Raw genomic sequence first — 12,074 nt, forward strand, 5'->3', positions numbered from 1 at the left:
ATGGCAGCTATGTTGTAATGTTAGTGATGCAGAACAGTTGAGGATTAATGTAGCTACACTTGTTATTTTTGTCTGGAGACTGGTTGTTCACAACGTTTAGCTATTCCCCAATAAAACATGGGTGCTGAGAGACCGGAGTGAAGTTTAATTTACCTCTTGGAGACGTTTCTTGGCCCTCTGGAGAGCATCCTCATACCCCTTCTGTCTCAGCTCACTCAAACTCTCATAGTACTCTTCTGAGTCATCACTCTCCGTAAAAAGCACCTGGGCAAGGATCTTCCAGCCACAGGTGTCTAGAGCATGGCCCAGGTACACCTGTAGTTGGTAACACAGGGCATCCGTTTCCCGTTGGGACACCTCCGGGGCCCCGAATAGCACGGTCCACATGCCCACCGGCTCCTCAGGGAAGGGGGGCAGACAGGGCTCCAGGTCCGAGTTGACCGCGCAGAGTTGAACGTGGGCTGCCCGGACGTCCTGGAAGGAGAATAGCCCGGCCCAGCTGTAGCCCTCTCGGCTGCTGTCCGACTCCTCTCCGTCGCCATCGTCCGGGGAGCGAGGCAAACTAGGGACATCCGCTGGTTCCAGGACCTCAATGTCGGTCACCTTGCAGGACACGATGTCCCACGACCCCAGTGTTTTGATAACACTCTCGGCTGGCCTTGACGAGGCACCCACAGCAGCCGTTCTCTCTCGAATGGGGCTCTTTGGCGTTTTTTTTTCTTTCGGGCTGACGTTAGATCTAACTTTAACCAATGTGGAGATGTCATCTTTCCTTTTGGTATGACTTCTTAGTGGAGTTTTGTGTTTGTCTGCCTCGGGGGCTAGTTTGACGGTGACGGGGGATACGAGGTCACATTCGACAGTTTCCAATAGCGAATCCCGAAATGCTGTCCGTTTCTGTACTGTTCTATTGTGGCAGGTTATGGCGAACTTTCCCTCGATCTCGTTCCAAGCAACGATGAAAATGAATTTGTGTCTTTCCTTTTCGTCGAAAACATTTGGTCGAACGGCCACCCAGTCCGACTCTACAGAATCCTCCATCATGAATGACATCTCATCCAGCCAGTAAAAACGGAGCTAGTGAGCTCACACACAAATACCCCTTTTTACAGTTCTCCGTTGAAGCTAAAAAGGCTAGCTAGCTAGCTACGTTAACCAAAAAGATTACAGAAAACCAGCCGTGGCTAGCTTTGTATACAAGCTTGGAGTTGATTACCCTCTGAACGTAAAAAGCTCGCCTACATCCTTAAGAACAAAACAGACACGAAAAGCGTAAGAGTCTAATTATTATCGTAAATTGGCAGGCTTGTCATCTCTCCACCTGCCTCGCTCACCAGCTTGCTACATGCGCTGGATGGCTCCCTTTGTGCGACTACAGACAATGCAGAGCCGCGGTTCCCATCGTCACGTGTGAGGATCTGTTTACAAGCAGTGAAACGGTTGAGAGCTGCTGTGCTGTCAAACCCGGGGGGGATTTTCTGAACAAATCACTTTTCTGAAATGTTCGGAAATACTGTCTTTACTGTTTCTAGATTGTTAATAGTCCAAAGACAACCGGTGGATATTGTCCATGAGCTGTCCCTCTGTTCCATCCGATAAATTGTTGTTTTGATGTCGCATCTTTACCTCTTTCAAACGTTTGTCTTCCAACTGCGAAGTGCTGTGACGTAGTTCTGCACGAGGACCTAAACATCTGCACGTGGGACACGCAGTGGACGTGGTGACGCAGAAATTAACAACAACAAAAAGTCAAATGTAGCCTACAAATCCCTATTTATTTTAATCAAATCACTTTTAATATAAACCTTTATTCATGTGTTATAAATCATGCATAACACAACTAGTACTTGCCCTGGCAAGTAATCATTTGTGCTCATACAACTTTCACTCTGTCAATGTAGCATATAGACCTGCATTGAACTAATACATAAAATAATAACAAAAGCACCATGACATAAAAGGGTCATAGCAACAAGCATGGTGGTGACAATTTGTTAAATAATCAAATGATCCATTTTTCATTAACTTCAGACCATTTGTTGCCAGTGACAGAATCAACTGAATGGTTAGGTTACTCTCATTTGATGTTTTGAGGACTCACCTTTGAACATCTGTTTTGTTTATTTGGGAGGTGTTTAAATGACAGACGTTTCCACTTTTCTTTATTTTATTCTTTATTTAACTAGGAAAGTCAGTTAGGAGCACATTCTTATTTACAATGACGGCCTGGCAAAAGGCCTTCTGCGCGGACGGGGGCTGGGATTAAAAATAAAAATATAGGACAAAACACACATCACGACAAGAGCAACACGACAACACTACATAAAGAGAGACCTAAGACAACATAGCATGGAAGCAACACATAACACAGCATGGTAGCAACACCACATGGCAACAAATGGTAGCAATAAAACATGGTAGCAAAACAAAACATGGTACAAACAAATTTTTAGCCATTAAGCTACAATATATTTTGTAAATCATGAATTAATTCGTTTTTACTTGCTGCTTTTGCCTTTGATACAGTCATTGTTTGTCATGATGATACTGAAGAGTACTGGGGATGATAGTGGGCCACATGGCCCAACACTGCCACCTACAGATGATAGTTTATTTCACAGTAGTATACTACAAGGTGATTTCCATTTTGTCCACGTGATGGCATACTTTGTCTCTAAAATGTATGCAGCCAAACTGCTTTAGTCTACTCTAAACCAAGCAGTCACACTACATAGCACAGTTACATAGAGATAGCCTACCATGTAAAAATTGCATCATTCTGAAAACTAAAAGATACATTTCCTGGAGGAATGTTTGTTTTTGTGAACGGGTGGCAGGTAGCCTAGTGGTTAGGAGCTTTGGGCCAGTAACTGAAAGGTTGCTGATTCGAATCGCTGATGCTACTAGGTAAAGAAATCTGCCGATGAGCCCTTGAGCAAGGCACTTATCCAGAGCGACTTACAGGCGCAATTAGGGTTAAGAGCGTCTGCTAAATCATGTTTTCCTATACTCAGTCCTGGATTTTTGATATTCCTGCAGGATATGGTAATTACTGCAGGAATGAGAATTACCGTAATTCGTCAAGTATATTTACACACTCAGAATTTTACTTGGTAATATGGTGCTGCTAGTGACAGACAACATTTAGAGACAAGAAATCTAAGGCAGCGTTTCCCAATCTCGGTCCACGTTTTGGTTTTTACCCTAGCACTACACCTCTGATTCAACTAATCATCAAGCTTTTATCATTTGAATCAGCTGTGTAGTGTTAGGGCCAAAAAACAAAACGCGCACCCCTTGGGGTCCCGAGGACCGAGTTTGGGAAACGCTGCTCTAAGGACTCTAAGTCCTCATACCAGAATGACTACCGCCCCATAGCACTCACACCTGTAATCATCAAGTGCATTGAGAGGCTTGTTATGGCACACATCAACTCCATCATCCCAGACCCACTCCAATTTGCATACTACCCCAACAGATCCATAAACGAGGCAGTCTCAATTGCACTCCATTACCGGCCTCACCCACCTAAATAAGAGGAATACTGTTCAACACCAGTGTCCCCTCCAAGCTCGACACAAAGCTTAGGACCCTGGGACTGAACCCCTTCCTCTGCAACTGGATCCTGGACTCTGATGGTCTGACCCCAGGTGCTGGTAGGCAACATCACCTCTGCCACGCTGACCCTCAACACGTGGGCCCCACAGGGGTGCGTACTTAGTGCCCTCCTGTACTCCCTGTTCACTGCTTAAGTATGGCAATAGTACCGCCCTCAAATCGCATGGTGCTGCAGAGGGTGGTGTGGACAACCCAGTACATCACTGGGGCCAAGATCCCTGCCATCCAGGACCTCTCAAGCGGTGTGAAAGGAAGGCCCGGAAAATCGTTAGACTCCAACCACCTAAGCCATAGACTGTTCTCTCTGCTTCCACACAGCAAGCGGTACCCGTGCGTCAAGTCTCTATGCACACTCACAGGGCCCTACACACTACGTACACTGATACTCCAACACACATTCACTCCATCCATCATTTGCTCACACACACATGCATTTATACTGACTCTACAATCATAAACACTGCTGCTACTCTGTTTATCATATATCCTGATGCCTTGTCACCTTACCCCTATACATACTGTATCTATCAATCCCTGCACATTGTAAATAACGATGATGGTACGGGAACTGACCCTGTATATAGTGTACTTTGATATTTCTAGATCGTGTGTTGCTTCTACCTAGTTATTTTTATGTGCAGTTCAGAGAATGCTTAATGTGCATATTACATTCCCTATGAACGAGATGGCCGGTTGGTGAGGGCCCCAGCCGGTGAAAGAAACTGTTCAGATGATTGAATATTTCTGCAAGGGTAGAATGACTGCTTTTTAGTACTCATTTGTATTGAATCATTTCTATTTTGATGTCACAATTTACTGTAATTGTTAATTAACACTTGGTTCTTTTTTATTTCAGAAAACATTTGCATGTCTAATGTTTTGATAAGAAATACAATAAAAAGTCAAACATTAAGGTCACGTGGCAGTTTATTAAAAAAAACAGTATTGAAGTCAATACTTCCATTTGGTAAGACAATATTTGGCACTAGATTTTGTGTTCATAACTAGGCTAAATTCTTCACCAGAGCTAACATTGTGTTCACAGTAGTTTTGTTAACACTTTATAAGCTTAGGTTTCGATTGCACCAGGGATGTATTCATTATCTCTTGCAACGGAAACTGTTTAAAAAAAAAACAAATGATGAAGCAAGCAGAACAAAACCTAACTGAATTTGTCCAATAGAAACTTGTTTTTTTTGCCAAATGTTGTTTGGAGTAAACAGTTGTTGCTAAATGTTTTGCAACAGGCTCCGCGTAATGACTACACCCCAGATCAACAGCACACTCTGGAGACGTGTGGACACGACAGCAGCTTTTTAGTTTGTTTCACTAACACCACACATCACTGGCTTGATGACTCCTGTAACATTCTGTCCAAGTAAAGCACATATCAAGTTTGAAATGAGAAATCTATAACATGTTACTTCAATTATTACAGAAGAGTATACGATGGTGCTACACTATGTACAAGTGGTGCAAATCTAAATGACAATAAAAATAACTTTTGGTTGACAAAAATATGGTCCTAGAAATCAGGAGAATAAGACTATCTTATCATTTTTGGTATGTAAACTCGGAATATGTGTGAGCTCTTCCCTCTGCCTTTCTCACACAATACCACAACACACCTACCACGAGTAGAGAACAGTGTCCTCCTGGCTGGTTTTCCTCTAGGGGCTCCACCTCCCTCCTTACCCAGGAGGAATGATCAGTGGCTGGCCTTTGCCTTCTCAAACAGGGGCTTGAGCTCGTCCAGGCTGGTGGCCTCCTTGTGCTGCATCAGGTCGGCATGGCCTTTGGTGACACCCCAGCTGTCAGGGGTGGACATGGAGAGACACTTGGGACGCCCGGATGCTGGCTTCAGCTTCTCCCAGTAGTCTTGGCGGGCCCTGCGGGAAGAGAAGGATTGTCATATGTATACGCCAAACGTAGTTATAAGCTGGTACTAAAATGTTACAGTAATAGGTAACCTCATGTGTTTTATAGTACCGATTAGAGTTAAATAATTTAACTCTTATAATTTTGGACTGGAGTCATATACTGGCACTCCTTCGTGGTTCCTGGTATCTTATTAATTTGTACCCTTGTGGTGTATACGGTCTCGTTACCTGGCACGGACCCAGGGCTTGGTGTGCATCTCCAAGCCAGCACCCCAGTTGCCGTGCTTGACGGAGGCAGCGGGCAGGTAGCCTCTCTCTGTGGCCAGCTCCTCAGCCACAGCCCTGATGTGGTAGGGCTCGAAGCCACAGCAGCCCCCGATGAAACGGATGCCAACGTTGAAGGCCTCTCTGGCGTACTTGTGCATGTCCCACCTGGTCAGAATCCTGGGCTCCAGACCTGGGGGAGAGAAATGCAGTCAGAAAGAGGGAGTTGAGGGGGGAAAGAGGGAGCCAAGAAAGGAAGAAAAAGAGAAAAAGAACACAACTAGGGGGCAGGAGAGAGATTGTGATGGAGATGTTATCGTGTGTGTACCGAAGGGGAATTCTGGCAGGTCGATGAATCCCTGGCAGTTGCAGTCAGGCGTGTGGTAGGCCAGAGGCTGCACCATGTAATGGGCCTTCAGCCCTGCCCTCTCCACTCCCTCTTTCATCATCTTCACAGTCTTCACACAGGTCATGGGGTCAAAGTGGCAGTTGATGCCAACAATATTGGCTCCTATAAGCAGATAAAGTGAGTTGACCGTTTGACAATATCACTATTGACACCGTTTTTGGTTTTACTATCCTTGTGGGGGATCAGAAGTCCTCACAAGGATAGTAAAACAAGGAGGGACCCCACAAGGAAAAGGCTATTTTAGGCTTACAATTAGGGTTAAGGAAAAAGAGTCCAACCTCGAATTTTTTGGTCCCCACAAGGATAGTAAAACAAACATGTGTGCACATCTAATGGTTAAATTAAGTCCCATACCAGCTTTGACCAGCTTGACAGCACAATCCTCAGGGCTGACACCGTTGAGGTCTCCATCAGGGCCGATGCACAGGGAGGCACATACTGGCTTCCCGGACGTTTTCAACACCTGCACGGCCCACTCTGCCTCCTCCACATGCTCAAAGTACTGCACAAACACACAGATGGGTGAATAAGTGAAGACCGGAAACACAGCATTGTCCAAGTGAGGATCCATTGAACATAGAAACGGTCAGGTCAAAATGAGACGTACAGTACCAGTATGGTGTGTATAAGAAAATGTGCTATACGCATGTACAACATCACATTCCTACCTCTGCAATCATGAAATCCACATTCTTCTTGACAAAGACATTGAGCTGCTTCTTGAAGATACCCTTGACCTCGGCCTCGCTCTTGCAGCTCAGGTAAGAGGGGGTCTGGGAGACCCCACCTGCCACCATCGCGTCACCCTCATTGGCCACCTCTCTGGCCAGGTCACAGGCAGCCTCGTTGATTTGCGCACCCTGGTGTCAAAGCAGCCATTGATTAGTGTACAACCTTATTGATGTAGTTTGAGGTCCAATACAATGTATTTTATATCACAATTGTGAAACCTGCAAAGTAGGCTAAACACCACATTGGGAAATAAAGTGGAGCTGAACAGAACAGGCGTTGAGAAACATATAGTAAACTGATTTACAGGTAGATTCATTTATATAAGCTCTTTCAGTCATTGGTCAATCTTGCTTAGAAATGCTTGGCTAAAAGGTAATTACAGTAGCATGGGTCTGGCATGCTTATTCATTCCCCCCTGAGCTTTCCCAACAGAGCAGACAGATACTCACTGTGAAGCGCTGAGCATTACCCCTGTTCTCCAGCTTATCGTCGCTGGCGTAGAAGGTGAAGGTCTGCATGACATTTGACCCCGCCCGCAGGAACTCACGGTGCAGCTGTCGCACTGGAAGTAAGAGCAATCGGCTTTTGGCTAAGTATTTACAACTTCAACTTAATGCCCTCAGCCTCGTCTGGTTAAAACGTGCACTGTAAAAAGTAACTAGTAGTGTCTACTCCAACAGTCAGTAGAACTCTAAGCATAAAAGTGGTACCAACTCATGTCAATAAGATTTATCACTTAATGTTTGAGTACTGTTAACAAATTAGGTTATAGAGTAAATAACCATTTACTTGTGTTCTGCTAATCTAAAGTAGAGTTCACAAGTTATGATTATTCAATATTTTACAGTCAGTCCAACGTTCATAAAATAAGTTGTTATTACTTGATTGTATTATGTTTGTCTTTACTTAAAATAAAGTAGTCAGAGATTGATATTTGAGTAAAACAATGACATGTATGTGTTGTGCTGTAATAGTTACACTTTTTTGCAAGTTAATAAGAATATTTAGTGCCACATGGCTCTGTTTTGGGGGGATTTGGGGTAATTCAACATTTCAATACATATACATTGTTTAAGAGTGTTAATAAGGAAACGCATTTCTAAAATAGTATTAAGCAGTTTGTTGTGCTATGATGTGTAATTGATAATGAACAATATCAAAACCGTTGTGAAAACTGACATTCAATAATGAGACAACCCATTCCCACAATCAGCAAGGTAATGTGCCCCACTCGTCATAACAGAAGCTAATGCAGCATATTGTAATGCTTACAGCTCTACCACCAGTTACTGTTCGAGAAATGAGCACGGTGCCCAGGAATGCCTGGCAAGGGGGGTTCAAGTGGCAAGTCTTCAAACGCATAAAACAATGTTAGGCTAAACATTAAGACACCACTGAAAATGAGTAATCAGAACTACTTACACTAGAAAGACATCTCCTTAAAGTACTAACCTTTTTTAGTGACACTATGTTCACTGCAACAAATATTAATGTTCAAGTAACTTCAATCGTTATAGCTCAGAATACATCAAGTTCATAAGACAAAAAACGATTTACAACTTAAAAATATAACAGTATTTCCACAAAAATGTTGTTAGCGGAACTAACTACTTTACAGTGTGCGTCTGGTGGACAAGTTGTAGGCGAGAGGCTACGCGAACTGCTATGTATTATGGCTGATGCATGGTCCAGGCCAGGTAGCCAAGCAATTAGATAAGCGCGCTCATTTTACCAGCCTCAGGATGCTCTGCGGCGGCCTCAGGAGTCCAGGGGCCCGCCTTCACGTATCCCCTCTTCTCCAGGGCGAAGACGAAGCCCCCATCCCCGATGACAATTTCGCCTGCATCCAGGCGCTCCAGAATGTTCTGCACAAACATTGCGTAATTAGTTGGTCATTCTCCAAGTATGAAATATGCACGCTTAATTAATATACGCATAACGTATCCCTGGATGAAATAAGCAAGCCGTAACCTAGGGTCAGTGCTATCAGGAGTCCTTGGGACGTGCCTTCCGTAAACCCCAACCCTTATCCATTTTAACATTTCAACTTCAGTGGGTTAGGGACCCTTAAACTTAGCCGTGTTACCCAAATTAGTACTACACAGTTGATTCAGACTATCAACTCATCCACCAAAACTCCTAGGGCCGTGTTTGGGAAACGCTTCTCTAAAACAAAGTTACAGAATATAGTTATAGTAGAAGTCACAATTGTTCCATCAAACACTTTTTTTTGTGAATTTTTTATAGTTATAAAAACATGCATTATACCAAAGAACTTCTAAATAGTTGAAGCAATACATAGCACATCTGCAAAGGTTCTGCAAAAGACTGCATGCATTTGGATACAGCCAATGACGTTCATTCATATTAATTCGCCACTTACCCTCTTAGCTCCAGCGGGTGCCATGATCATTGGTGATTGCAGTTGTATTTTAGATCCACCTTCTCAACCAAACGCTTCGGCTAGATTTGGTGTTTGAAGCAGTGAAACGTCTGCCTTTATAAGCCAAAAGAGAGGTGTGGTGCGCAGTGATGTCACACACAGATCCGCCTGCTCCTGCTTCTTACACATGGCGCTTTCATGACAACTGGGAATTCGGGGGAAAACGGTGTCAAATCATGACGTCAATGATCCCCAGGTTGGAAACTCGGAGCTCTAGAAAGAGGCCCCAGTTCATTAATTGGAATTCCGAGTTGGATGACAGTCCAAAACTATTTTTCATGTCGCTCGTTTTTTTCCGAGTTCCCAATTGTTTTGAACGTACTGAAGTCAGAAGTCGGAGACATCAGCAGATGTCACAGCTTACTATACATAAACCAAGCCTACAACCCAAATAGCAAGCAATGCAGATGTATAAGTTCACAGTTGTTTTGAACACAGCATAGATCTCTTTTTTCTCTGCATCTATAAATGCAAATGTAGCACAAAGAACACTTGTTATTTTACCTTGTGCATGTTTACTTAAAAGAAAGATGCATACAGGGCAATGTGCAATAGCTTATCATGGTTGTTTGTAACTTCAGTGAAGGCCCACAGCACAGATATTTAGCATGGGTCAATCAATATGTGCAATAGCTCTTTCCATTATGACTTGGAATTACAGTTTTCTAAGTCATGTGTGACCACCAAAAAATAGGATCACATTTTATTCCAGAGCCTTCAGATATAAAGTGGGACCTATTTTGCCAAGACTAACATGTGTTCAGTGTTTGTGCAGAAATATGTTTGTCTGTTTTTGTTAGATTGATTAATATAATTCTTAAACTCATCCAATCTGTTAAGAAAAAAATACACAAATAACGGCAAAATCAGATGGGGGGGGGGGGGGGGGTGGTACTGACGTATGGGCAGTCTGGTACGTGGAGCTGCCACAGGGCTCACCAGGCTGGGGAGACATACAGGAGGCCTGGTTCTGGCAGCAGGCACAGGACTCACCAGGCTGGGGAGACATACAGGAGTTTTAGTTCTGGGCGCAGGCACAGGACTCATCAGGCTGGAGAGACATACAGGAGGCTTTGTCCTTGGCAGAGGCACCGGATACACTGGGCCGTGGAGGCGCACTGGAGGTCTCGAGCTAAGAGTCTGCACAACCCGTCCTGGCTGGATGGTTATCTTCGCACTGCACATGCGGGGCGCTGGCACAGGACGCACTGGGCTGTGCAGACGCACCGGAGACACTGTGCGTAGAGCCGGCGCAGGATATACTGGGCCGAGGAGGCGCACTGGAGGTCTGGAGAGCAGGGCTGGCACAACCCTTCCTGGCTGGATGCTCACCCTAACCTGGCAGATGCGGGGAGCTGGGATGTAGCGCACCGGGCTGTGAATGCGCACTGGAGACACCCTGCGCTCCAACGCATAAATACGGTGCCTGACCAGTATGACGCTCGCCACGGTAAGCACGAGGAGTTGGCTCAGTTCTCCAACCTAACTCAACCAATCTCCTCGTGTGCCCCCCAATATTTTTTGGGGGGGCTGCCTCTCGGGCTTCCTTGCTAGCCGTTTTCCCTCGTAACGCCGGGCCCCTTTACTCGCTGCCTCCGCCTTCCTCAATGCTTCCACCTGCTCCGACAGCAGGCGATCCCTTCCGGCCAGGATCTCCTCCCATGTCCAGGATCCCTTGCCGTCCAGGATGTCCTCCCATGTCCAGTTCTCCTGAAAACGCTGCTCCCCCTTACCACGCTGCTTGGTCCTTTGGTGGTGGGAAGTTCTGTCACGGCCGTCAAAGGAAGTAGACCAAGGTGCAGCATGGTGAGCGTACATTTTTCTTTTTATTTGTTAAAATGTCGCCAACAAAACAATAAATAACAAAAATGACCGTGAAGCTTACAGGGCATAAGTGCCACTAACAAAGTCAACTTCCCACAACGATAGACAGCTGTCCCTGATTGAGAACGATACCCGGCCAAAACATAGAAATACAAAAACATAGAATGCCCACCCCAAATCACACCCTGACCAAACAAAATAGAGACATAAGAAGGTTCTCTAAGGTCAGGGCGTGACAATGTGTGGATACACACATACACACGCACACGCACACTTTTAGAAACATATGGTTAGGTTATGGTTAAACTCCCATGTTTTGTAAAAATAGTACCAATAGCATTCATCAACAGATACAACCTGAATGCAGGTCAGTTGTTCCAGGGGGTTTCTATGGGTTGTACTTATATAATAGAAGATGATACTGTAAGTCTGCGTGTGTCTCAAATGGCTCCCTATTGAGCTCTCGTCAAATTTGGGATACAACTCTATGTCCCTCCATGGCCTGTTCAGACTGGATCTAATACATCAGACCAGCAGGGACTGATAAAAACAGCACATAACCTCCTGTGTCAATCCAGGAGCCCTTGTGAAATGTGCTACACCAATTGAGTGGGAGTATTAACATGGGGGCTCCCGAGTGGCGCAGTGGTCTAAGGCACTGTATCTCAGTGCTAGAGGCATCACTACAGACCCTGGTTCGATTCCAGGCTGTATTGGGAGTCCCATAAGGCGGTGCACAATTGTGTCGTTATGGTTTAGCCGGGATAGGCCGTCATTGTAACTAAGAAGTTACTGACTTGTTAAATAAAGGTTAAATATATAGAGATTTTGTTTAAATGTCCATAGCCTACTGTTAATGTCACCCACAAAGGAATTCAATATTCTAGTCTTGTCCTAATAGTTT

General features: G+C 44.7%; 2 protein-coding genes across 2 annotated transcripts in view; both read right to left on the reverse strand.

Annotated features, from left to right (window-relative positions):
• The window catches only part of LOC129818241 (junction-mediating and -regulatory protein-like), a 71,070-nt gene extending 69,389 nt beyond the window's left edge, over window positions 1-1,681 (reverse strand). Inside the window, exon 1 of the mRNA XM_055873988.1 lies at window positions 154-1,681. Within this exon, the coding sequence (XP_055729963.1) occupies window positions 154-1,053 (900 nt within the window). The 5' untranslated portion in view covers window positions 1,054-1,681. The remainder of the gene's footprint in view (window positions 1-153) is intronic.
• A 2,846-nt stretch (window positions 1,682-4,527) lies between these two features.
• On the reverse strand, window positions 4,528-9,395 carry LOC129818244 (betaine--homocysteine S-methyltransferase 1-like). The gene is made up of 8 exons (XM_055873992.1): window positions 9,287-9,395; window positions 8,636-8,768; window positions 7,353-7,465; window positions 6,840-7,031; window positions 6,526-6,673; window positions 6,091-6,273; window positions 5,727-5,955; window positions 4,528-5,507 (listed from the first exon to the last, which is right to left on the reverse strand). Exons 1-8 carry the CDS (start codon window positions 9,314-9,316, stop codon window positions 5,327-5,329), a joined length of 1,209 nt encoding a protein of 402 aa, XP_055729967.1. The 5' UTR covers window positions 9,317-9,395; the 3' UTR covers window positions 4,528-5,326.
• Window positions 9,396-12,074: the final 2,679 nt, after the last annotated feature.

This window comes from Salvelinus fontinalis, chromosome 21 (genome assembly GCF_029448725.1).
Source record: "Salvelinus fontinalis isolate EN_2023a chromosome 21, ASM2944872v1, whole genome shotgun sequence".
NCBI classification, from domain to species: domain Eukaryota; kingdom Metazoa; phylum Chordata; class Actinopteri; order Salmoniformes; family Salmonidae; genus Salvelinus; species Salvelinus fontinalis.

What these genes read in the sequence shown, in the direction of transcription:
- LOC129818244 (XM_055873992.1), bottom strand. Translation starts at nt 9,316, where the DNA reads ATGATCATGGCACCCGCTGGAGCTAAGAGG. An exon ending in GTAATGCTCAGCGCTTCACA is followed by an intron (nt 7,032 to 7,352) that starts GTGAGTATCTGT and finishes CTTTGACACCAG; the next exon opens with GGTGCGCAAATCAACGAGGC. An exon ending in TGGATTTCATGATTGCAGAG is followed by an intron (nt 6,674 to 6,839) that starts GTAGGAATGTGA and finishes GTGTTTGTGCAG; the next exon opens with TACTTTGAGCATGTGGAGGA.